This window comes from Asparagus officinalis, chromosome 8, assembly GCF_001876935.1.
Source record: "Asparagus officinalis chromosome 8, Aspof.V1, whole genome shotgun sequence".
Classification (NCBI taxonomy): Eukaryota; Viridiplantae; Streptophyta; class Magnoliopsida; order Asparagales; family Asparagaceae; genus Asparagus; species Asparagus officinalis.
The window spans coordinates 11,511,625-11,539,260 of record NC_033801.1 but is presented as its reverse complement, the minus strand read 5'-3'; the positions used below and the strand labels follow the sequence as shown (position 1 = coordinate 11,539,260).

The 27,636-nt window shown below is 38.1% G+C and overlaps 1 protein-coding gene across 1 annotated transcript in view; it reads left to right on the top strand.

Annotated features, from left to right (window-relative positions):
- Window positions 1-25,258, top strand: part of LOC109819403 (regulator of telomere elongation helicase 1 homolog) — a 36,970-nt gene extending 11,712 nt beyond the window's left edge. The window contains 12 exon segments of the mRNA XM_020385115.1: window positions 4,914-5,000; window positions 5,827-5,883; window positions 6,211-6,326; window positions 7,697-7,754; window positions 7,824-7,923; window positions 13,657-13,712; window positions 13,801-14,421; window positions 16,220-16,365; window positions 18,087-18,157; window positions 24,575-24,661; window positions 24,741-25,031; window positions 25,150-25,258. Coding sequence (XP_020240704.1) covers window positions 4,914-5,000; window positions 5,827-5,883; window positions 6,211-6,326; window positions 7,697-7,754; window positions 7,824-7,923; window positions 13,657-13,712; window positions 13,801-14,421; window positions 16,220-16,365; window positions 18,087-18,156 — 1,311 coding nt within the window. The 3' untranslated portion in view covers window position 18,157; window positions 24,575-24,661; window positions 24,741-25,031; window positions 25,150-25,258.

The window sequence follows — 27,636 nt, the reverse complement described above, 5'->3', positions numbered from 1 at the left end:
AACAGGAATTCGTGTGAACAGAAACCCAAACGAACCAGGAAACAATCGATGAGTCGACTCATGACTGAGATGAGTCGACTCGTCAGAAGCTGGACAAAACTCAAAAACCAGCGATGAGTCGACTCATGACAGTCATGAGTCGACTCAACCTGATGAGTCGACTCATGACTGTTATGAGTCGACTCACAGGCTGAAAACTGGATACTTCGCGTCTCGTTCCACGCTTCCTTCTGCGTTTCCTTGTACTGTTTAACACCTCTATTCTCATGCTATCATGAGAATCATCTATCCTCAAGCTCCCATGAGGATCGCTAAATTCCGAAGAGAAGATACACCCGTATCATGCGTCCCCTCTTTAAGAACTTGAAGTCCCATTCAAGTTAGAACTTTTACTGAGGAAACTCTCGAGCTCCTCCATCTTTTCTGCACCACCTGGCCTTGCTAGGAATCCGGTCTCAACGTCCGATCGGAAACAACTCATTCGTCCCGCGTCTCGTCGTAGTCACCGCTCGCTCTAAGTTGCAATCCTTTGTCGATGGCTTTTCTGGAAGTCTAATGCACAACGAGACAAACTTTTTGTTTGCATTCATTAGTCTCTTCACTCGCGTCACCGTCCCCAAGCTTGTCTCCCTCGGAAGAGATGCCGAACGAAATATGAACCTTACACCATCCAATGGAACGACGTCGTATGTGACCTCATCAATATACGACTCGTGGAGCGCAAATCTGACAGTGCATTGATCAACTACACTTAGTTTTTCCTTTTTTTGAATCCACCCTAATGGATAGGGCTTCGGATGCTTGACCGTCTTCAGACCCAGCTTCTGAACCAATGTCTCAGATATTAAATTTTTCTCGCTGTCCGAATCAACAATGGCATCAACTAAACTGGTCTTCACTTGCAACTTAAGAACAAAGAGCTGCTCCCTCGGGTCTTCGTCCTCTTTCGTGGCCTGTTTTCCCAACCATAAGGTTGAAACTGCTGTTGGGCTCTGTCATCCCCGGGACTTCTTTTGGACCTTGAGCTATCATGTATACATTTTTTTCCTCCTTCCTTTTCAACCCTCTTGGCTTCAGATGAGGATACTTCTCCTAGCATCGATCAGCTTCGTGTCCTACTTTCTCGCAGTGACTACAAATCAGCCCTGCTTTCCCTGGATCACCCTTCTTTTCCTCCTTAGATTGAGAACCACTAGACTCGTCCTATGATGCACGGATACGGATACCTGACACGGATACGACACGGACACAGATACGGGATATAGCAAAATCCAAAAAATAGGATACGGGGATACGGCAGGGAATTTTTTTAAAAATTATTATTATTATATAGAAAAATTTAGTCAATTAAAGTTTTAAACTTGTTCGTTAATTTTCATTCAAGCTTGCAAACTATTCAAACTTTCATATTAGTATACTGCATCACTAACAACTATATTGCTAAATTTTATTTTCTTCTTTACAGGTTACAAATGACGAATCAAGTTTTAAGTTTCAACTTTCAAGTCAACTAGTAGCACTACTCATAGCTCAAATAGCAAGAATCAATACTCGCACTCTCGCACAAATAGTAGCACATTTTCAACAATTATGACCGATATGTATTAATAAGAAACAAGCAATTAGTTCTGAAAAAAACAGTTACCACTTAACAGTGATAATAATAATAAAAACCAGTAGTTAACAGTTAAGACAAATCTCTCCTTAAATCTCTCCTATTATTAATTAAAATAGTCCACAAACCAAACTTTAATAATTACCTATTATTAATTAAAAATCAGTTTACTAACTTACTATCTCAAATAATTAACAGTTAAACATTCAAAAACATTGCTTTATAGTTAAATAAGAAACCATTAACAATTAACAGTAAATGGCTTAACAGTTATAGTTATATAAGTAAATGGCTTAACAATCAAAAAAAGAAACCGAAGCAGCAGCAAGAAAAGGAAAAAAAATGTGAAAAAAGAAACGGGAGAACGGTGGAAAAGAAACAGATGAAAAAGAGAAAAACTGAGCTAAAAAAAGAAAATAAAAAAGCTTAAACGAAACCAAATGAAAGAAATAGTGAAAAAAAGAAACAAATGAAAAATAAACCGAAGACCGAACCCAACACAAATAAAAGAAAACGGGAACAGAAAGGGAGAACACCGAAGACCGAAGAGAAAGGGAGAGAACAAAAGCCCTAAAAAAAGAAACTTCAAAACAAAAAGAAATCGGAAAATAAAAGAAAACTGAAAAAAGGAAAAGAAGAACCTGCTTGCTGCTCTCTGTCGCCGCTCGCCTTCGCCTTCGCCCTGCTGAGTGGAGACTGTTGCTTCCTTTTGGTTTCGGAAGAAAGAGTTGGAGAAGGAGCGACAAAAAACCCTAGTAGCCGCTTCTTTTGATTTTCGGGTTCAAGTGGAAATCGGGTATGTACCCAATAACCCTAACTACCGCTTCTTTTTGCTTCTTTTTTTGTTTCCGTCGGACGCTGTAGGGCGTGTCTGAGCCGTGTCCAACTCCCTGTTGACCGTGTCCGGCCAATTTTGACCGTTGACCCGTGTCGGACACGGATTGACCGTGTCCGACACGTGTCGTGCACGAAACGTGTCTGATTCGTGTCAGACACGGATTCGTGGCCTCTGGAATAGTATCCGTGCTTCATAGGACTCGCCTCCCGTCTGTTTGGAGTCTTCCTTAGCCTCGTTGTCCTTCTTTTGCTTGCCCTCGATGGCAATATCCTTCACGCTCGCCTCTGTAATAGTCTCGATCGTGAATAACTTCATCTCATTCCGGATGTAATCGCTCAATCCCGTCATATACTTCATAAACATAGAATATTCCTCTGCCGTAATGTTAAGGACCATCGTCTGCTGCTGGAACTCCGTAGTGTATTCTTGAACGGTTTGATTGACCCTTTGGCGCAAGTCGTACCACTTGTACCAACGCTCTTCAAGGAATCCCACCGGGTAGAACTGCTTCCTCAGTAACTCCTTGAACTTGTTCCATGACACCGCCTTCTTCTCCTGCTTGCAGTAGGATTTCCTGCTTCCTCAGTAACTCCTTGAACTTGTTCCATGACACCGCCTTCTTCTCCTGCTTGCAGTAGGATTTCCACCACGTCAACGCGTACCCTGAAAGCTTTAAAGTCGCGAACACAATCTTCTCTTTCGACGAATAGCCATAAAGAGTAAAATACGTCTTCATCCGCTCGATCCAGTCATCAAGCCTCTCGACATCAACACTCCCATCATAAATAGGAATCTTCACATTGAAGTCAATCTTTAGGTTCTGATAAGAATTCTTACCCTCTTGATGCAATGCAATCTTAACGGTCTCCTCTTCCACGTCGGAATCTGAATCTACTCTCTTCACATCGGACTCAATAATTTTCTTCGAAGAAGATTCACCTTGTTTGCCACCTCCATGGATAAGACTGACGAGTTGTGTGAGAGTCGAACCTATCGTCTCGATCTGCTTTTCTAATGCATCAATCCTTGGTGAATTGTCCCTTTCAGCCATCTTCTTCCTTAAGACCTGGACTCCTTCCAATGAAATAAGGATCTCGTCAAGCTTCTTGTATTTGGATCGAGTAAGGACCATACACAGGATGCCCCTTCACCGGATCTGATGCTCTGATACCAACTTGATACGAGTTGCCGTGCGAGCACCTTTGATCGCGGAATTATCAAAGGTGGGTTGAGAAGAGGATGACAGAAACACAAGCACAATTTAGTATATGGCGAAGAAAATTACCTTCTCTAGATTATGAGTATGAAAAGATTACAATCCCTCTCTCACAATCTCACTAGAATCGAGAACAAACTCTCAATTCTCACTAAACCCTAATACAATGATTAGAATCTCTCTGAATCTATCTGATTCTATCTGATTGTATCTGATTGTTTAGAAACCCTAAAACAATCCTTTATATAGGTGTACAAACGTGGATGGTAATTTGGTAAATAACCAGACCTAAAACCAACAGGAATTCGTGTGAACAGAAACCCAAACGAACCAGGAAACAATCGATGAGTCGACTCATGACTGAGATGAGTCGACTCGTCAGAAACTGGACAAAACTCAAAAACCAGCGATGAGTCGACTCATGACAGTCATGAGTCGACTCAACCTGATGAGTCGACTCATGACTGTTATGAGTCGACTCAGGCTGAAAACTGGATACTTCGATTCTTCTGCTCGTTGTCTCTTTCCACGCTTCCTCCTACGTTCCTTTGTACTGTTTGACACCTCTATTCTCATGCTATCATGAGAATCATCTATCCTCAAGCTCCCATGAGGATCGCTAAGTTTCGAAGAGAAAGATACACTCGTATCAATGACCCTCTTTTCATGTGAAAAGATTGGATGATAAAGATGCTGAATTCAAATGCAAAGATTTTATGAGCTTTCGAAGAATATATGTCAAAATTTTAGCATTCTAGCTATTTAGGGATCAGACATAAAAGTATATCACCATATATTTGATCCTTCTAAAAGTTATTGGTAAAGGCACTTTTAGGCTTTTGCACATAACAGTGTACTTTTACAATGTGTAAATTAAGATGCTTCTGCAAGTGAACAGGAATTATTAGTCTGGATTTTGTTATGTATGATTGTCTTGTTTGTAGTGGATATGGGACTAGGCTACACTAGAGACATGATATTGCTTGAAGTTCTTTTCAAGGCACAATGCGGTTTAAGCTAGCTGGCTGCTGTTCGTTTACATATGTTAAGTGATGCGCACAAGTGTTGTTTACCCTTGCTTTCAAATGTATTTTTTTGGAGTTGATTGTTGCGTAAATGGATTATACATTAGATAGGAAAAAGGAAAATTGTCATTTTATTACAGTGATTTTTCTGTTGATTCTAATTTAGAGAATTTATAACTAATATATTCGTTCAGATTTTTCTTTTATCATGATATGCAGGTAAGCGAAGGTCTGGATTTTGCTGATCAGGCTGGGAGAGCTGTGGTAATTACTGGCATGCCCTTTTCGATGAAGACTGATCCTAAGGTTAGTATTCTTGTGGAGCGACAATCCTTAATATCACCTAATAAAAGCTCATATAGCTTATATTAGTAAAAATAATAGAACACCATATTAATAGGTTGAAAGGGAAAATTTCATAGTGAATCATGAGGAGCAACCACGCAACATCAGTTTTCAAAAAGAAATGGAAAGTCCTGGAGTTAAATCAAAAGCGAAATTAACTTTACTTTCTTTGATTACCAATCAATCTTTATATCTTTGGTTTCCCAATCTCACCATGCAAGAAAATAAAAAAGGAGCTAATATGTGTGGAGCATTAGATGCCTCTTAACTGCTAGCTTTGTGTGTGTGCATGCATGCTCGTGTGTGTCTAGAGGAAACGGGGGTTGGTTTGTCACCCCATTTACTTGGCTGGAGTGTTTGATGACGTGGCCAACATCCATCGATCAGCTCAATTATTTATGGTGGGAACAAGTTGTGGTTTGATTTTTTTCAATAATCCCGTTTTTATACCCCCACCTCTGTCTCTCTTTGTCTCTCTTCTCCTTTTCATTTACTATTCATCTTTGTCTTCTCTGTTGATCTTACCATCCGTAGTAGATTCCACTACAACTTCTTCTTCTCTCCCTATCTCGTTCTTCTCATGCTTCACATACAATTAAGTTATTTGATTTGAATTAATGACATATCCCTGATGATTCTGCATCACCTGAGGCTCGCTGCCATTTCCAACAAATTCTAGATTATGGAACTGGTGTTTGCAATCGGTATTAGTTTCACTTAGGTATCCCTTATTTATTCTTATGATTACAATTGGTCTCACAATTTAATTCATAACTATTTGTTGTAGGTTCGTCTCAAACGTGAGTACTTGGATCAGCAAGCCTTTCAGAAGAAAGGGTCGAAGGTACAATAATATTTAGTTGTTAATTTCTTAGTTGCAGTTCTTTCATTTAATTCAGTCTAACTTTCTTGTTTTGAACATAAATACCATGAACCTGAAGATACTAATACTCGATAGCTGGAAAGCAACCGTATCACACTTGTGTCTTCTTCTTTTCATTTTTTAAACTAAACATACATCAGCGTGAGCATGCACATACACACTGTGGCAGCAGTCACCTGCACTCGCAAACATATGAAATTAACCATGCCCTACTTATCCATATCATTTGTTACCAAGATTAATCCACGCCTTTACCTTATTTGTTGGACTTAACACTTAGATTTACAGGCTCTTACTGGAGAGGAATGGTATGTTCAGCAAGCAGCAAGGGCTGTGAATCAAGCAGTTGGGCGTGTAATTAGGCACCGCCAGGATTATGGAGCTATAATTCTCTGTGATGAGCGGTAAAACCAACATTTTTTCTGAACTTCTCTCTACTTACAAGGCCACCTAATTTGTTGTTGTTATTATTATTATTTATATGCAGGAGATATAAAGAAAATTCTTGCGTATTCTTAGCAATGGTCTTTTTTGGTATGATAACTGATAATATTTGGCATCTATTGTTTATTACTGTTATTTAGTAGAAGCTAGCCTTTAGGCCATGTGAGTCACACTTTCCAAAAAATTCCCTCACAATGTGGAATACTTCAAAACTCATGGGAGGGGCACACACTGGCAAATCCAAAAAAAAAAAGCCACATTCACCACCCCCACGTTCCATTACTTCAGCACCCCCCATTCTTGTGCCAACATGTCATGCACATATTGCATGCACTGGAAGAGTAGTGATATTTAAACAAAAGTACGTAGGTTACCACCAAATCGAATTAGATATATACGCTTCCGTTATGCAAACAATATAAACATGGCTTGCATGTGATTTGTGCATCTATGCCAATTACATGAGCGATTGCGCATTTTTATTTGATTTTTCTAAGGTGATCCATTACATAATTAAATCTGAGATGATTAAACCAGTTATATCAAATAAAAAAAAAAACTTGGTAAAATACCTAAACTAAGTTCCATTGACTACTCTCTCATTGACTTCTCTCTCTTCCTTCTTAATCCAAAGAGGTGATTCCTCTTTCTGTTCTCCTATCTTACTCCGGCAGCAGTCTATCAGCGCATTGATGTTAACTTTTCTAGCAGTGCAGCGATGTTAACTTTTCTAGCAGTGCAATGATGTTAACTTTTCTTTTTCATATTCTTGTTAGTTTGTAATTATTATTATATTGAACATTTCTGTTTAGCTAATCTCAGGCTGTATAACTCAACATAACCTGCTAGTTTTTTTCTCACTTTTTAGAGATATCACCATCATTTTTCCCTTTCTATTTTTCATATTTTGGATAATTTTCTAACATTTATATGATAGCATTACACGTCCATTTTCATGCAATTCCTTATAATTTGATTGTGTAGTATATTATTTGATTATGCATTACATGCTGTCCATCCACACCTAACATTCATGCTCTTCAACATTGAGGGGATGAGTTGAATCCTGTGTAATTCTTTCTTTTATGAAAGAATGATTTTCCAAATTATCTTTGAATGAGTCCCGTATCTCGGGTGAGTGAGTCCCTGAACTATTCAATATTTCTCATCATCCTAATATTTCTTATGATGAATTTTCTAGTCACACATTTTGGCTATTGCAGTGTGCAAATGGTTTTCTCATTATCTGTAATGTCAGCAAGCTAATTCCAAAATTTTCTAGAAATAGCAATACTCGTTTAATGTATTATGCCTTCCCTATCATATGCAGGTTTGCCCAACAAAGCCTGCAATTCCAAATGTCATCTTGGCTCCAGCCTTATATCAAGGTTGTATTTGATATTCATTTTGCATTCTTGTTTGTTTGTTTTGATACTAATTCTTGATTTCTGTTGCAGTGCTACCCTAAATTTGGGGAAGCAGTTTTCACATTGACCAGATTCTTCAAAGCTAATTGCAACCTCGTGAAGCTAAAACAAGAAGAAAACTTGATCATTGGTATGCTGGTATCATTTCGTAAAAATGGCTGCTTTTATTGTTATATATATTCTCCTGCTAGCTGAATGTTTTCTTGCCTGTTAACAGGCTTTACCAGCCACTATCTTTCTATGTCTCAGTGTGAACTTGTGAAAAAATGTGCTGTGTCTAATTGCTATGTGGCCAAGTAGTTTCTATTGGCAACCATTAGATGCATGTCTTTGACCAATATTTCGGTTCATAATGTAAACTCAATTGTGCAGTTATGACCCAAAATTCGTGTTTATCACATTCTGATGGTTTATAGTTATTTCTAAAATATTTTCCTTTGGATTATTACTAGTTGAATTGATAAATCTGGCTACTGAAATTTCACCCTCACATTATATATCCCCATTCCTTTCTCTTATAAAGTCTGATTGTTTTTTTGAGATCTGATTGAAACTTTCCAGGATTTTATTTATTTTTTGATGCAGTAACGATCGCTAATTGAATCTATTCATGGTCTGACACTTTCTGGGAAACTTGTATTTCTTCTTATTGCGGATTATTTTGTGATATAGTTAACAAACTGTTTGTTGGATATCTAATAACACTAGTATAATTTATCAACATTTTAATTGCTTTCTCTGCCCCTTCTAGGTAAGACACAAATCATGGCCCAGAGTGTGAACTCCTGCTCTTAGTTCATACCTAAATCAGCATTTGATATTTCAAATTTTGAACTCTTTTATTTTTATTTGGATAGTGGTCTTTGAACTGTTCATATGCCTCCATGTAATGTATGTGCTTTGTCCATCTGAGTATACATTCCCAAAGTTACTAAAAACAGCTGCTTCTGAACCAACTTCTTGCCAGGCAATATGTCGCTAAGATGCACAATATGAAAATCTACATTAAGAAACCTCTTTCCAGTTAATGTATCATTAATAGCTTGTTGATGGGTCAGATGACACTGGACAGCATAGAAACTTTTCAGATAACCAACAAGACCTTTTGTAGATAGAGTTACTGTCTCTGCTTCTGTTACTGATCACTCTTTCTTCTTGTACTTGTTGAATTCTTTTTGCCATCTTCTAGAACAACCCCCCGCGCCCCCACCCTCCGTGCGCGTATTATATTTAGAATATATGATGCAAGCTAGTATTTTGCTTAAACTTGAAGTAGAATGTTTAGGTTCACTGTAAGTTAATATAACCCCCGCCCCCCTCTCCGCATTATTGTTAAAATAAACGATGCAAGCTAGTATTTTGCTTAAATTGGAAGTAGAATGTTTTGGCTCACTATAAATTAATATATTAAGTTTATTTTATATTTTCTTTCCTTAGCTGTAAGAAATCAAATCCTTTTTATTTGGCTGGAACTTGTAGGTCCAAACTAATTTTTTTTGTTTTTATTTTCTCACTTTGTTCCAAATATAAGCCCAACCTCTCCTATCTTTCCTCTCTTTCCTCTTCATTTTTAGTCTTATTTCTGAGGCAATGCTCGACCTCTCCTCTACTTCCTCTTTATTTTTTCTTTACTATTTCTCAGTAGGTCTGTCCAAACGGGTTGGCTCGACCTGGGTTTCAAAGTCTAGGTTGGGCAAAACGGCCCACCTGGACCCGGGCCTAGGTCTGCGACTAAGCCAAATCGGACTGGCCCGGATTTTTTAATTTTATTTTTTGCAAAAAATTGCTAAAAAAATATATTTTTTACAGAAAAATGGAATTTTAGGAGTGATTAAAATATGCAAAAATTTTGATAAAAATTCTATCTTATTATTAATCACTTATAATTATACAAATTGCAAAGTTCATAGAAATTAAAGCAATAAAAAATAAATCCTTTAGTATTATCACTAACAATGATTACTTTTTAATAAATTGTTGTATCACAATAGATAAGTATATCCCAACTAAGTTGATACCTACTCATCTATATCACTATCATATACAACTCTTTGCAAATATTTATCACAGATTTACAATCAAAAAACAAAAAATACAAATTACAAATTACAAATTATTTTCTACTCTTTATTTCTTATTGTCAACTCATTAAGTCTATCTTTATTACTAGCAATCTGGTTGATGCATTGAGTTCTGTTCTCGTACCTTCACCGATCTTGTAGGCACATTATCGCCTTTATGGCAGATGGATCCAACAGTGTTTTGTGGTCGTCGATCAAACATCCAGATACGCTGAAGGTGGATTTTGAAGTTATGATAGAAACCTATATTGTTAGTAAGTCACTAGCCATGATGGAAAGTAAAAGAGATGAAATTGTTCTATATACTCTTCACCATTTAGAAATCAACATTGTTTTGAGGTTTAACTAAAGGTGCAATTAAATATTGTTTAATTTTAAAAATTTTCCTTATTGATGATCTTGATCCACGAATACTACCCATACTTGTTAGCCTCTCTATCATCGGTTGCCTGTCAAAAAGCTTAATTTTGCCCCGTCTAGAGCTTACGGTACTTACACCATATCTGCATGTATACTCATCAAATGATCTTTGAAAATAATATTTAATAGTGTTATGATGAGTAAGAACTGTAATAATGTGACCGCTATCAGTTTTTATTACCATGTTCTCATACAAAGAATTCAACAAACTTTGGAGGCCAATATCCTTCAAACATGAATCAATAAGAATTCCCAAACAAAAAATAATAGGAATAGGTCTAAAATATTTATTAAATATGCTTTTCATTTCAAAAGCATGTTCGAAAAATTATTATCCATGCGGTAAGTATTAAAAGAAGTTTGAATATTTAAAACTTGTAAAGCAACTTGAGTAGTAGTTAGATATGAACAATCGGATAATAACATAGTAGCTTTATAAAAAACTTGTAGCATTTCTTTTACGCAACTTATAAATTATAATTGCCCACTCATCATCAGTTTTTCCATACATATTACTAGAGCTAGAAGTAGAAGAGTAAAAAACAATAAAATTATTTATAATTTCTTTATACTCTATTGCTAAATTTAACATTACAAGCGGAATTCCACCTGTGGTAACATCTTTTGGAATTAACTTAGATTTTATATTTTTATACAAATTTTTTAATCTTTTAAGTCTTTGTTTAGAAGCATTATGTGCATAAGCTATAACCCTAATTTTTTTCTATCATTGGTTTAATTTGATTAAATGCACTTTAAATAATTAAATTTAAAATATGATGCATGCATCTAATATGAAAAATATCACATTGACATGGCAATAACAAATATGATTTGATATGGTCTACAATTACATTATTATTACTTGCATTATTTAGTGAAAGAGAATATTTTTTCAGAAATTTTTAGTTTTGAAAGTTCTTCCATTATTAAGATTGTAATATTTTCACCAGTGTGAATCTTTAAAAGAAATAAAAGAAACAACTTTTTTAAACATTTGCCAAGTGTCATCAATTCAGTATGCTGTGATACATAAAAAATCAGTTTGTGCTCTAGATGTCCAAATATTAGAAGTTAGAGAAATTTTACTGTTTAAACTTTGAAAATAAGAAATGTTTTTTCTCGTGATAATACTTCAAAATGTCATGTTGACAAGATTGACAAGATTTTTTTTTGAAATTCGAGATAAAAATCATCTCTAATCACATCCTCAAATTCATTATCTTTTACTAATTTAAAAGAAAGGTTTTAAGAACAATAAATCTGATGATGCATTTCCTGGCTTTAATTGTGTTGTAGTTCTATGAAGTGAGGCTACTAGAGGAAGATGATTAGGAGAGTATAGATTGGTGGATGTCGCCTTGAGGCGTTGGTTGCCCTCTATTGTGTTTTTCCAAATGGCGCTTGAGGTGGTTAGTGCCGCTCTTATGATGAACTTCAAAGATATTGCTGCACAATGCACATTTGGCTTTTTGGATGAGATGTTTGCCGTATTGATCTCTGATGACTTCTATCTTCTTAAAGAAATTCCACGCATTGGATCTTAACCTTTTAGGAGCTCTAGGTATTGGATCATCGTTGGATTCGGGATCAACGTCGGTACCAGGAGTAGCTGTAGGATCATTCGGAGTTGGATTTTACCTTTTGTAATCGGAGGAGGAAGCCACTGGAATTAGAGAATTAGAAATTTTTAGAAAGTAGAAGAGGAGAATAAGAAAGTATAATACTATATTAGAGAGAATAAGAGAGTATTTTGAGAGAAGTACATGAATTTTTGATGAGAAAAACAAATTAAAGCCCTCTATTTAGAGGTAGCCCCCTAACCCAACTACTAAAATGCCCTCAAAATTTATTCTTTTTTGACTATTTTTGAGGGTATGGTCATTTGACTAAAAATAGCCGTTATAGGCTATTTACATTGTCCAAATAGGGTCGGGTTTGGGTTGGGTTGGGCCCAGACTCGCGCCCAGCACAGACCTGGGCGTCCAACGCTAGTTTTGTAGCCTGTTTGGACCGGCTGTCTGGACGCTAGGTCCAGACGGTGTAGTTTTCTAGCCATTGTGATCGCGGTCGAGTCAGGCGCTCGGTTCAAGACTACTTTTTTAGGCTAGTTGGACTGGGTCGCAAATCGAGGTCAGCTGGGCTTCTGAGACCTCGGGTTGGTTCCAACAGCTAACTAGGGAGCCATTACCGGGACTCCCTATAGTTTGGTCCGGGTTGCGGCCGGCCGCCTGGGCCAGGTTCTTTGCCGGTACCGTGGAAGCCGTGCGAGCCTCGCTGAGCTAACGCCGCGAGCCTGGCCTGGAGCCGTCTGGCCAGGTTTCCGAGCTATTCTGGGCGTCGGGCTGACCACAAGGCCGGGATAGCAGCCGCAGGCCCAATTGGACAGCGCTGTTTCTGAGGCAGATGATGTAACTTGTCTCAGCAAGAGATTGGCTTTCTACTAGTATGTTTCATAAAGAATCTTCTTGATCCATTCTCTGTTCTCAAGCATAATGTCAGTTAATCCGTCACGTCAAATTGTTACCAGATATTTTTTTGACTAGTTCTAATTCTCCAAGGTTGATTAAATTTGTCTCTTTCCTCTTAGTCCTTCTCCTGTAAACTGTTGCTAAATGGGGTCTATGCAAATTATCTATTAGATCAATCAATTGACTTTCAATAGGCTACTGTCTCTCTCACTTGTCTTTGGCACTACTGATATCCTAACAACCTCCAGGAGGGGGTAAAAATTTGGATTCATGGAGCTGCCTGAAAGAAAATTTTGGATAAAAGCTTTTATAGTTACATCACTGTTATAGACTTCCCAACAATCTTTTAGTGCCCAGCAACTCAGGCAGGTAATAAATTGTTAACTGTTTTCGTGTGGGCATCAAATTTGTTAATTTTCAAGTCTGAAGTAGAAGGTATAAGAAAGGCAAAGTCTGCTGTGAGTGCTCATCTGGCAGTCAAGCAAATAGAGTATAGTGTATTGTTCATGACATCGAAGTATAAACTTTGTTTTTTGCAAAGGTTATTTATTGATCTTTAAAATTTTTCTGGAGGCCTGGAACTATTGTTCTTTTTTAAACAAAATGCCAGCGGGGTGGGATTTTATGTTATCCTTGCCTGTTTCCTCAGGTTTGTTTTATGCTTTATTTGATGTGTTCTGTGCCATCAATTTCTCAATACTTCTAGCAGTTGAAATGATTTTGCTCTGTTGGGATCATTTTCCTATTTTTTCGAGTTTCTGGCTTATTTTACTGTTGTCTGCTTGATAATTGCTCGATCAACAATTGTCTTCTGCCCTGACAAGAATGCTGGTTATAAAGATTGTACTGAACCTACATAATTGATTTATTGAATTTTTTTTTCTTTTTCAGAGAGGCCTGTGGTGACCAAAGCCAAAATTCTATCTTCAAAAAGTCACTCCTGTTTGGTGTGTTTCTGAATGAATAGTTTAAATAATGTGGCTACTTCTAGTTTTCTTGATAACAAGCATATGTTCCTCGTTCTTTCTGTGACAGGCTTCCAAACCATTAACATCCACTGTTTCTGTCATTGGTGTTAGCGCTCCCATTCAGTTGGAACAGATTGCACCAGCCAACCGCTCACATCTTTCTAACAATCAGCATTTTAGCTTGACCAGGCAGTGTTTAAGAGATTTCTCTCAGTATCCACCACAAGCTAGCAAAAGCACCAGAACTCCTCAGCATCAGGAGTATAAAGTCATTGATTTAACTAGTGATGATTCTTATCATGAACAACAAGGAGTTAATTTCATTGCTCAATGTTCTGCAAAAAGGCCAAAACTATCAAAAATTCATTCTGATGTAGTTAAACGTCAGTGCAGTTCTTCAATGCAGTTATGTAAAGCTGATCTAAGCCATTCCCCATCAGAAACTTCTACGGAGTGTAGTTCTGGGATATGCTGTAAAGAAATATCGCCTCTTTCAGCATGTGAACCTGTGTATGCTAGGAGATGCAGTAAGGATAAGGGAACTCAATATGCTCAAGTTGATCCAATTGCGTCTAAACATGAATCAGATACGAAGATTGGTCTACCACCTAAAAACAAAGAAGGTGTTCAGAGTAGTGCTTTACCTTGTGGGGATACAACAGCAAGAGGTTCTGCTTTCTTGGTGCAGGTAGATTTTTTATACAGTTTTTTAAATAAAAAATAGCTGTAAGATTGTGATATTTACTGCCTTGCTTGAATTACATAGTTTTGTTCACTCGCTTGAAACATTTGGGAACTACTTTTAACATTACAATAATATTTTCCTTGTCTTTGTTGTGGTGAAAATTGTTTTTTTTAAAAAAATTAAGGTGTCCACTTCTATCTCACTTGAAATATTTGAAACATTAAGTCCATTAGTTTTTGCATTACCTAAAAGGTTTAATAATTTTTGTAAGACTGTCAATTGTTAAGGTGAAAATGAAAGGTTAGTGGTTCTGATTCTTCCAAACTTATACTACTTTTTGGTATGTTGAGAGAGGAACTCTCTCCCGTATATTGGAAGGGACTGGAGCCGACCTTAATTCTGAAAATAACATGTATTCTATTATTTTCTATACAACTTATTGCCTAGGAAGCAGGGAGTCTTCCCTTGTGATGTTGGGTTGTGTCAGACACCATTTTCTATAGGGCACATCTTGTAGTGTCTTCTCTGTTTTAAGTCTGTTTTTGAATTTAGCTTGTGCAAGATAAGTTATCACTATTGTAATTTTTTTGTTGCTGTCTATTAATTTCTTGCAAGATCTACTCCTTTTGTCATGCTCAGAATTATCTTTCTTATTTAAGTGGAAAATTATTGAACTTAAGTTGCCCAGGTTGAACATGTTATCGCCATAGTACGTTTTGGTGATTCCTTTAGTTGAAGCCTTAGCACAAAATGGGACTGTTAGTGTTAAGGAATTGAAAGCTATAAGCAACTCACAGTTCAAAGACTTATTAGTAGTTGCATTTTGCGTTCATGCTGAAGTGGCTGAATTATTTACTTCTTAACCAATGTTCTGCAAGAAGTCCATTTTTTTCACTTGTCCTTGTAATCAAGGTTAATTTCAACTAGATGTACCATGCTTTATTTTGTACATAACATAATTCAAGTTAATGGAAAAGCGATAATATTAGATCTTAACAAATAATTCTAGCCTCAATGACTATGGGGCTAAAATTAAACGCAAGGTATATGGAACATTTTTTTGAGGTAAAAAGTTCTTGTTGTATATGTGGAACAGCATTGAACATATCAACATAATTCCTTTATATCACAAATTTCAGTTTACAGACTCTTGATGTAATATCTAACAATGGGTCTGCTCAGACAAGTAAATAAGGCCTAATTAGGCTTACATGAGTATGCTGGGCATAGTGGGCTCACAAGTAGACAAGATGGGTGCAGTATAAGTGATTATTAGGTGGACTTCTGTTGGTAGGAACGGTAAGGTGATAAATGAATAAATTCAAAACGGTGTAGGAGCTAATATTTGAACGATGGTTCATCGTATGTTCATATTTTAGTTTTTGTATTTAATTTGTTAAAGCAATGTTCTGTGCTTGAATTATCTTAAAATGCTGAATAGAAACAAGTAATCTAAAATGTCCGCTTTTTTATTCTGAGGTTGTTCTAAAGAAAGTTGATTGCCAGTGGTTTTAAAGACAATTTTCGTTCTTTCTTTCTTTGTTTTCTAAGAATATGATCATCTAGTTTCATCATTACCGGTCACATCTTTTATGAGGCCCTAACTGTCCCGTACAGGTTTACTAATTGGCTGTAGAAAGCTCGTGCTTTTATTTTAATTATCTAACTTCCTGAGTGGCGTAGGTTGATTTCAAATGTTTTATTTTTTCCCCTCCTATTTGTTGGTTGTTGATTTAATATTTCACTTGTTACCAAGGAATTAAATCTCATATTGAACTTCCTCTCTCTGATAATCATGCAGGTTCAAGAAAAACTAACTCCTGATGAATATAAAGAATTTGTCGGTCTTATGAAGGCACTGAAATCAAAGACTATGAAGATATCAGCTGTGATAGAGCGGATTGCAATCTTGTTCTCTGGCCCAGTGAGGTTTCCTCTGCTTATAGGGTATTTCTTACCTTCCCAATTTGCTTATCCTAAATAATGGGAAACTCAACATTTTACACCGACATTATTATTAATTGATTGGGAAAAGCATTCTGCTCCACCTTGGCTTTGATTTTACCTTGATACTTACCTATGTAGTATCATACTTCTAGTTCTAGGGGGCATGCCCATATGTGAAAATATCTGGTACATGGATATTGCACTACTTAATGGTTAACGCTTGAGTACTCCTTTTGACATATGCTAAAATTTATAACATATCCTAAATGTTTCCAAAACTAGGGGTGGAAAAATCGAATAATGGAAAACCTCAAGTACCTATGATGGTTTGCAATTGTATATGATTGCAGATGCATTACAGTTATATTTTATCAATTTCCTCAATACACAATATGATAGTTCATGTGACTACTAATCTAGATAATTTAAACATTTCATATAACCCGACTTAAAAAATTAGCATGCTCAACCTCATATATGGTCTTATCATTTTTCTGTCCCAGACATGTTGGTATCCTAATTTTAGGATTTGCCCCATCTATGTATCATATTGTATTGTATCTGTATTAGTGCATATATATATGTGATATGTGTGTGTGTGTGTGTGTGTATAAATTGGGCATATGTAAACCATACTTGTGTCCTAGCTTTCTAAAAATTGGCCTTATATCTGTATCTGTATCATGTTATGCTGTATCCCTCCTCTATCCTTTATAGATGTTTACATATCCAGAGTTCAGATGAATCTGGGGATTAATAGTAAAAAATAATCCAACTATACTTGATATCTCAATGTTCACAAACCTGCTTATCAGATGGTAATCACATTTTCCCTTCATTGAGCGTCCATGTTCTTCTGCTTACTACAAGATGAACAACAAGTCCTGCTTATTGCTAATTTAAATTTATTACTTGTTAAACATCACATGTAATTTTTTGCGATAGCTTTTACACGTTCTCTGACTTCATAGATCTAGAAAGAACTTGCATAGTAAAACGTAAAATGGTCATAATGCCATATCAGAGTAGTTTTCCAAATTTTGCTATTTGTTTCTGTTGCTCATTTGTTCTTGAGTGTTAGTATGTTTATTTCCTAGTTAATTTTGATTGTGTAACACAATTTGTTTATGAATTTCTTTCTTCTTTCCTTTTCAACTATGTCGATAAAATCCTTTGGTGTTTGATTTTTCCGAAAATTGCTTTTGTTCATTTTAATTCCTACAGCCTATGAGAGTACCTGTAATGCAAAAAGGATCCTGCAGGTTTGATGTCTAGAAGCTAAATTAGCTCAGTTTTATTAGACAAGAGAATGAAAAATTGTCATTATGCCCCTAGCCTATTAGTTCTAGGTGGGAGGAAGAGAAAAATCATTCTTCATTTGCAGCTTGCTCTTCTACCATGAAGCTGTAAAATCTTTTTTTTTTTATTTCTTTATTATTTCCTTAAAGCAACTTCTAGATGTTTATCTGCCTCAAACATTCCATATCTGTCTCAAAATTTCTCCCAGTGGCAGCTGGTACCTATTACATATGCGGGCAGTTTTTTTCCTACTAGACCATGTATATTTCAGAATTTATGTATATTTCAGAATTTATCTCGTGTTTCTTTTTGCACATCATCTTTTATGCTTTGCCTATCTTAATTTTATTTTGTTAGTTTTGACTAAGAAACTACTCTGTTCTTTATCATTATCTTTTCATTTACACTGGTATTATGAACAGGTTCAAAGATTTTGTTCCTGCCAAATTTCAGACTATATATGAGCAGCATCTCAGAGCTCTTGATAGCTGATGTAAGAATTTGCTTTCCAGAGTGAAATATATTGTTTTTGTTAATATATTTTTATTCTACTATTCACTTTTGGTTGAGCTTGCAACTTTGAACGCCATCGTCTTAAGCAATGTCCAGTAAAGAGCATGTGATTGTTATGGGGTTGAAGACTATGAAAGGGTGGCCAAATTTTACAAAGAGCAACTAATTTGATGCTGACATCTGTAGAGTTGGCACTGAAATTCTAAATAAATAGCTATGCACAGGAGAGGGTTTTGCAATAAATCCCAGAAACCGAGTTTGTAGACAAGGAAGTTCACTTTATGGGTCATGCATCAGTCACATTAAACTCATTGAACCAGGGAAGCAATTCTTGGAATTATATGAGTTTAGGAGGAAAAAAATAATTGATTTGCTTTGCGTTCAATTCTTAGGTACAAACACACTAGCAGCTATCTGAAACTAAAGAATGCTCAAGTCTTTCTGAGGTCTGGATCAGGCGGGGTTGTGGGAAATGTCAAGTTCTGGTTTCATCTTCAGCATTTGTTAAACAGGGAAAAATAAGGCTACCATAGCATTTCATGCTGTACAAAATAATTCTATCAACCCTCACTCCTGTACTAAATGAAATACGAAGCAATGGCTGCCTTAATCCTTTTTTAAAAAAAATAATTTCTCAAACTTAACATTGTATTTAGAAGCACCTAACAGGAAAATCATTCTATATGTTTACGTAACAAAATGATTCCTCTGAACTCCCTGTTGTGCGCCGCGGAAGCCCGATTCGACAAAATCAATAGCACACACAAGGACCAAAATAGATCACAATAGCCACAAGCAACCCAATCACAGCAAGAACATAAGATATACGTGGTTCGGCAATGTGCCTACGTCCACGGGGTAAGGAGGGGGAAGTTTTACTAATGAAAATCAAGAGGAATACAAATTAGGGTTACAAATCTTAGCACAAACCCTCAAACAAGACCTCTTGATCTCTTCAAATGACTTTAACAATGGAAGCCCTCTAAATCCCCTATCAACAGCTCAAAACATCCAACCCTTAACCCTAGAAACGAGTTTAGGGTTTATATACAACTCTCAAGCGAAATGGGTCTGGAAACAGAACCCAGGCCCAAACCGCTTCGGCGGTCGACCGCGATCCATTGCGGTAGCAGCGAAATCCAGAAACTTCTGCGGTCGACCGTCGCAGTCGACCGCTCCGAAAACAAAAACTTCTGCAGTCGATCGCCACTGATCCAGATGCATAGTGAATGCGGTGCACGAACGCGGTCGACCGTCCCGATCGACCGCCAAACTGTCTGTCTGAAATCTGAGTCTGAAAACCAATTCTACAAATCTTCACCTCAGCGAACGTTTTGTCAAAACTGAGCCGACACCAAAACACCCCCAATCAATCTCAACTCATGCAACCGGCTGCATCTGCAAGATTGCTTACATATCCTTTTGCCCAATGAATTAAGCCGAACGTAGTTCATTCAAATGGCCGCCAATGGTCTCAACAATGAAGAATGTTCAATAAGTTTAAACAATGACCGAACTTCACACCTGGTACAACTTTGATCAACATATCAGCAGGGTTGTCCTTAGTGTGGACCTTCTCCAACGTGACATCGCCATCATCCAATACATCACGTACAAAGTAAAATCTAACATCAATGTGCTTCGTGCGTGTATGGTAGACTTGGTTCTTCGCCAAATAGATAGCTGACATACTATCACAATATACCTGAATGGTCTCTTGTGCAATCCCCAAATCATCCAACAAACCATGTAGCCACAAAACCTCCTTCACTGCTTCAGTCACTGTCATATATTCCGTCTCCGTAGTAGAGAGCGCCACCGTAGACTGAAGAGTGCATCTCCAACACACCGGTGCACTAGCCAATGTAAAAACATAACCTGTAGTGGACCGACGTTTGTCAAGATCTCCGGCATAGTCTGAATCCACGTAACCAATACAATCCTGTCCTGTCTCATCATTCTTCACAAATATCAACCCAACAACCACGGTATCCTTAATATACCGTAGAATCCACTTCACGACCTCCCAATGCCCCTTTCCGGGGTTGTGCATGTACCTAGATACTATGTTCACGGCCTGTGATAAATCTAGTCCAGTACACACCATAGCATACATTAAGCTACCCACTGCACTGGCATATGGAACTTTGGACATGTAGTCCCGATTCTCCACTGAAACTGGTGACATCAAAGCTGAAAGCTTAAAATAGGGAGCTAAAGGAGTATTCACCATCTTGGTATTGCCCTCAAAACTGAACTTCTTCAGCATCTTCTGCAAGTAACTCCTCTGTGTAAGCTTCAATCTCCCCTTCACACTGTCTCGTTCAATCTCCATGCCCAGTATCTTCTTAGCCTCTCCCAGGTCCTTCACCTCAAATTCAGATGACAGCTCCTTTTTAAATTTCCCAATAGCTGAAATGTTCCTGGAAGCTATGAGCTTATCATCAACATACAATAACAAATAAATGTGCTCACAATCCTGTAGCTTGTGCATATAAACACACGGGTCATAAGGGCTTCTCGTGTACCATTGACCAATCATAAAGTTATCAAATCTCTTGTACCACTGTCGCGGTGATTGCTTCAGTCTATAAAGAGATTTTTTTTAATTTGCACACCAAATTTTCCCCTCCTACAGCTTTAAACCCCATAGGTTGTGTCGTGTAAATCTCCTCGTCTAAGTCTCCATGTAGAAAGGCCGTCTTCACGTCCATTTGGACCAAATCTAAGTCCAGCTGTGCCACCAATGCTAATAGAATCCAAATAGACGAATGCTTCACAACGGGTGAAAATATCTCGTTGTAATCAATGCCCTCAAGCTGTGCATATCCCTTAACAATTAATCTGTCTTTGAACCGAATGTCCCCAATAGAAGATCCCTCCTTCTTAGCATACACCCACTTGCAACCAATAGCTTTCTTATCCTTAGGTAGCTTTGTAAGTTTTCAAGTGTCGTTCTTTTGAAGAGATTGCATCTCCTCCTTCATAGCATTCCTCCACCTAATAGAATCAGGGCTGGACTCTGCCTCCCTGAATGTGGCAGGAATCAAATTATCAACGACCTCCACAGATAAAGCATATGCCATCATGACATCATCATATCTAACTGACCGACGAATCTCTCTCCTCGGTCTATCTGCTGTAATGGACCCCAGAGTATGACCCTGCTCCTGAGTCTCACCATCCACTGTATCCTCCAATTGCCCGACTGTCATCTCAACTCCTTCTAGTGTCACTTCTGTAGGAGTCTCAATGTACACAGTGCTGACTGGAGTGGGTGGAGTCAAATCATCCTCCACCTGCTGCGATATCCCTCCTGTCTGATCTTCCTCCATCTGCTGAGGAACTCGAGGCTTCATTATGTACGTCTCATCAAATATGACATCTCTGCTAATGACCATCTTCTTGTCTTGTGGATCCCATAATTTGAAGCATTTGACACCTTCTCTAAATCCCACAAAGATAGCCTTCCTCGCTCTCGGATTCAACTTCCCATCACTAACATGGAAATAAGCTGGACATCCAAATATTCGAAGTCTCATAATCACTAGCCACAGAACCAGACCAACGTTCCATAGGAGTCTTTTCTTCTATCGCAGTGCACGACAACCTGTTAACGAGATGGCTCGCATAAACTAACGTCTCGGCCCAAAAGGATCTAGCCAATCCACTTTGCGTCATCATACATCGCACATTTTCCAGTAAGGTACGGTTCAACCTCTCTGACATCCCATTCTGTTACGGTGTCTCTCTAACAGTGAAGTATCTTCTAATGCCGTGATCCCGGCAAAATTGCAGAAATGGATCACTCTTATACTTTCCATCATTATCTGAACGAAGAGTCTTCACCTTTCTACCTGTCTGCAACTCTACTTTTTTCTTCCACTCCACAAATATATCAGGACCTCATGTTTATATTTCATGGTATATACCAAATTCCTCCTGGAATAGTCATCAATGAAAGTGACAAAATAATTTGCCCCACCAAGAGATGTGTGCTTAGAAGGACCCTAAACATCTGTGTGAATGTAGTCTAATATACGGTATATACCTTGTGTGTTGTGAATTGCGGTGTCAAACTTTACTTTAGTCTTATTCCCAAGAATGCAATGCTCACACAGCTCCATCTTGCAGGTTTTTGCACCTTTCAATAGCCCCTGTTTTGTCAATGACTATAGGGACTTATCACCTGTGTGTCCAAGTCTCATATGCCATAGTGTGGTAGTGTCCTCTGTGGTGATAGAAGCAGTCAGACCCCCTGTAACTGTCTTTCCCTTCAAGTATTATAGGTTGTTTTCCCTGACACATCGTATCACCACCATGGATCCCTTCATGATCTTTAAAGTAGCATCCTCTAAGATCACTCTATAACCAGCTGCCTTCAAAGTCCTAAGAGAAATGATGTTCTTCGTCAACTGCGGTACGAACCTCACTTTTTTCAATTCCCTAGTCACCCCGTCATGCATTCTGATTCTGACTGAGCCAATCCCATTAATAGGACAAACGTGATCGTTCCCCATGAGCACCACGTCCCCTCTCTCCAACTCCTCAAAGTTGGTAATCCCCATGAGCACCACGTCCCCTCTCTCCAACTCCTCAAAGTTGGTAAACCAATCCCTCTTAGGGCAAATATGAAATGTAGCTCCCGAATCAAGCATCCACTCCGTAGAGTCGGCATAACAAACAGACGGCAGTGCGGGACAAGAATAGCCAGAAGAATTCGAATCTGAAGTGTCACCAACAACCTTAGTAACATTCACCTCTGAAGCTTGTATAGCTTTTCCCATTTGCTTCCCGACTCTATCCTTCAACTTTGGGCACTCATTCTTCCAATGTCCCTCTTCTTTGCAAAAGGCACATTGATTTCTACTAACACTTTTATGGTCACCCCTATTCTTTGATTTTGAGCGGTTGAACCTTTGATGGTTTGGACTACGGCTACGAACTGCTAATGCATCACCCGATGCCTTCTCGGAGGACTCACTATCATTCTTCCTCAGCTCATAATTTACCAATGCCGAGGTCACCTCCTTATAGCTAACCGTAGTTCGCCCATTTATCATAGTGAGAACAAAAGTACTAAACTCATTCGGTAACGAACACAATAGTAACATCGCATTGTCTTCATCCTCCACCATGATATCTATATTGCCCATATCCGAAATTAGCTTTGTGAAGTTGTTAACACGCTCCCGAATGGAAATTCCCCTCTTCATCTTGAATTGGTAGAACCTCTTCTTCAAGTAAAGCCTATTCTCAATGCTCTTCGTCAAATATTTTTCGTTGAGCGTTTCCCACAATCTCTTCGCCGAAGTCTCGTTCATCACATCGTAAATGAGATCCGACGTTAAGCATGACCGAATAACCCCACAAGTCCTACTGTGCATTTTCTTCCAAACCCTATCATCAATCTCCTCGGGTTTCTCTTGAAACTCAAGAGTCTCCTCCAAATTTTGTGCATCTAAGGCGTCCATTACTTGACACGTCCATAAACCGAAGTTAATCTTGCCGTCAAACTTTGGAACATCAATTTTAGTATTATTGTTGTTCAAATTTTGGATAGCCTTTGTCAAAGCCGACCCCGATGTACTAGTAGCACTTGAACTAGCCCTGCTTGTATCACCCATATTGTAGATCTAGTCTTCAAACAAGAACCCAACAGCGAATCCTTCGAACAAAACTCCCAAATCCAACTTGGAGCTCTGATACCACTTGTGTGCTATTGATTTTGTCGAATCGGGCTTCCGCGGCGCACAACACTCCCAAATTTACCTTCTTGAACAGATTAAATTTTCTGCAATTAAATGTAATATGTGCATAAATGTACACTGGAAACGATATCTCTACGTAGCATCAAAATTTAATGCTCGATTTCTTCTTAAGTTGGTAACTTAAAATATCAAATAGCTGTTTCATGAGTATGCTATGCTTTGTTTACACCCATGATTATTTACAGGCTTAACTTGTACAGGAAATTTGTGATGAAGTTCAATTGGATTTTAATTATATATCTGGGATTAACATGTATTAATGGCTCGTTGCAATGTTAATATCTTGAAAGAAATTGTGGTGTTTATTCTATTTCTTACATACTCAGTCCCACTGGAGTGTTAGTATCTTCTACTGTATCAGTGTATTCATTTGTGCAAATTGTTGTTATGATCTTTACGTAGTGAAGTGCTGTAAATTTAAAGTTTGATGTACTTATGACTTTGGAAGGTTTTAGAGGCAGTTATCATAAATTTTTTTCTGTACTTTTGAGTTTTCCAATGTAGTTTGTACACAAAGAATACTTGACAGATAGTGAAATAGATAGCCATAGCTTCTCTTTGCATTATTCTTTACTGCTATATCTGTTTTAATATTTCATTAAATTTGGCGATTAATTCTCTTGCAGGTGAATCTAACTTCTTGATTTAATACAACGTCGAGTTTCATGTTTCTTGACACAGCGCTTGCATCTTCCTGGTTCGAACTTTTACGTGTAAGATGGACTTCCAAGCTTTTACTTAGAAGAATAAGTTCTCGTAATTAATTTGTTCTTCTGTTTGAGGTTTGCATAGTGTGGGGTATCAGGATATCTAAGCAAGGATACCAGCGATGAAAGCAAAGGTAACAATACATATTTGACCACTGGGTTAGTTCTTGACTTATGGTCTACTTGTTTTGCTATCTGCCTTTTTCTTAGTACATTTCAGTCACTCTATCTCGTCTGTTGACTAGGCTTGTATTACACATTAAGCTTTTAGTTACTGCATATTGAAGCATAACTCCACATGTGACATTGGTTTATGCAATTTGTACCAAGCCAGCAGATGAGCATTGCTGTTCAACACCTTTTATCATGAAAAAAGGTTAGGGAATTTTGTTTTCTTCATTTTGCCCGTTTTTGTAAATATTCTCTACCAAAGTACTTAACGTTATGTATCTAATATTGCCCTCTCTCATATCACTCTTTCTTCTTTTTCGCAGCCTATTTGATTTCTTCTTTTACATCTCATCCTTTCCTTACAAAGGAGGTTGTATGCAGATATTATATTTTCGCACCTTGTTTAATTGTCTTTAATCCTGAGTTATGCAATCTCATATAGACCCGTTGTTGTAGGTTCTATGCCAATTGTAGGTGTTTACGGTCACATCTGTTCTTTATCAAACAGATTTATTTCGTACTTCTTATACATCTCTCTCATGTCCTAAGCTGGCTTTTAAAGAGGACATGCGACCTTTTAGCCTTATAAGGTGATCTCAAGCATGTTCTTCTCCGAACTTGGCAAGCGAGGGCCTGAAGTAGTCATTCTCACAGTGCTCAGCCTCATTGATGTTGACTTCGATGCGTCCATGTTACCTAGTAGTTAATAATTGGTCGTGCATCTTTGATAGATTGTTTTGCTTGGGAGACGGACCACATGATGAGAAACTCTGCGTATGATGTTTAACCAACTTTCCACGCTGGCAATTAACGGGCATTCATACTTCTTTAGCACGCGCGTGTGATGTTTCTCTAGCTTCAATATTTGCATTTGGCTGGCATCCTAGATTTGTTAACCTATCGACATGCATTGTTATTACCCATTCAATGAGTTTCAACTAAATACTATTACTGTAGTAGGATATTGCTTTGTCAGTTGGAAATAGTGTAGCCCTAAATTCATCACACCAAGGATTGAAAAGTTATGTCAAATCAAACTACCGTCAAAGATACATGTGAAATGAGTATCTTAACAAGTAAAATATCTTTTGGTTCGTCTCCGAGACCATAATATTCTACTCGAGTTGGTAGCGAATTTCTCTGGCATATTCTGTATTGGAAGTAACGTCCTTTGCCTAAGGTCGGGTTTTGTTAACTTTTAACCGCTTTTTACCCTAGTCTAGAGTTTCGCTTTAATGCTATAACTTTTTCGCCCCGCATTATCCAGCAAGCAACGGATATCATCCTAGATCCGCACACGATGTAAGGCTTCGTATATTTGCTGCAACATTTTGCAGTACCCGGAAAAATTATATTCAATTTTTTTGAGATGTATAAATTTCATTAATTTCATTAAACTAAAGGGAAAACCTGAGAACACGGAGGAGCGTGACCAATCCCCAATCAATCTACATCGAGGACAACTGTTGCATTTTCAATCTTTACTGAGGCGACCGAAAGTGACGAGAAAAACATGTCCTCTTAAAAAGCAAAGTTATATCTACTATCAACTCCAGCATCTGGTTGCACTCTAACCCCACGTGCTTGCTAATCTAAAGCTAACTGTTGATTTAGTGCAAACCCGAGTAACGCGCGCGTAAAATTAATGGCGTATATAACTCCTACATCTGGTACAGCTCCTATAACCTATCCATGTGTAAACTCGTTCGCTTGCACAAAATCGTTTTACCGCAATTCAGATGGTATCCCATTTCTCTCGACGAGACTTTATGTTCGATAGTCTTTTGGAACCACCCCTACACTAATACATACATCTAAAGGTTGTGGAATTCTTGATCTCTTAACAAATTTGACGGTAGTTTGAGCGAAAGGACCCCCACACTTTTAATTGTAGTAGTGCAAAAGTAGTTTGAAAAGCTTATTTCAGCTAGAATTAGCGGTTGAGTTTCGGAGATGCTTTATGATTCATGTGTGTATTGCGTCAACTTGACATTATCAATAAGAGTTGGTGCATAATAGTTCCCTCTTAACGAGAGATTTTCCTTTTTGAACCCATATCAGGGGTTTCGCATTACATCGTCCTTGTTGACGATCCTTTGCTCCGTCAGCGTCTAGGGTTCCTCCTCGAATGATATCTCACGCCATGTGCCTGCCCCAACCAAGGAAGGAATAAGAAGCTTTCCTTGTTAGGTTGGGGGTGAATACCAACCTCCGACGGCGGAGGAGCTCCGACGAGCTCATGGAAGTCGCAGACGAGCTCGAGCAGTTGAGCTAGAAATCAGCGAACGCGACCCTCGTTTGGAGCGAACGCGACCCCTCGTCTGGAGCGAACGCGACCCTCGGCTATGCGAACGCGATCCTCGGTGTTGGGCGACTCCGACCCCCGCGTTCGGCCTCCGACCCTCGCGTCGGGCTTATCCGCTGGCGACAGGCTGTCGCCAGCTCACGAATCCCGCCTATAAAAGGCCCCCCTTCGATGCCCTAGGATTGTTGCTCCTCCTCCCCGACATCTTCTTTGGCGGCGGATAAAAACGCAGCGGCGTTCCCTTAAAATCGCAGTAGCGATTTCTCATTTAATCTCCAGCTTTCAACAGTGGTTGAAGGAGATTTAAGAAGAGAGAGAAAAGAGAAGAGAGATTTTATTGTGGGTATTAACACTATAGCTACAGTGTTCTTTTTAGAGAGATCTCATATTTGATCTGCTCCTAAATTGTAATTTCTTGTTTGATTAATAAGAAATTGACTGTGTGGCTCCTGAGGACGTAGGCAGTTGCCGAACCTCGTTAAATCTTGTGTACTGTTCTTTATTC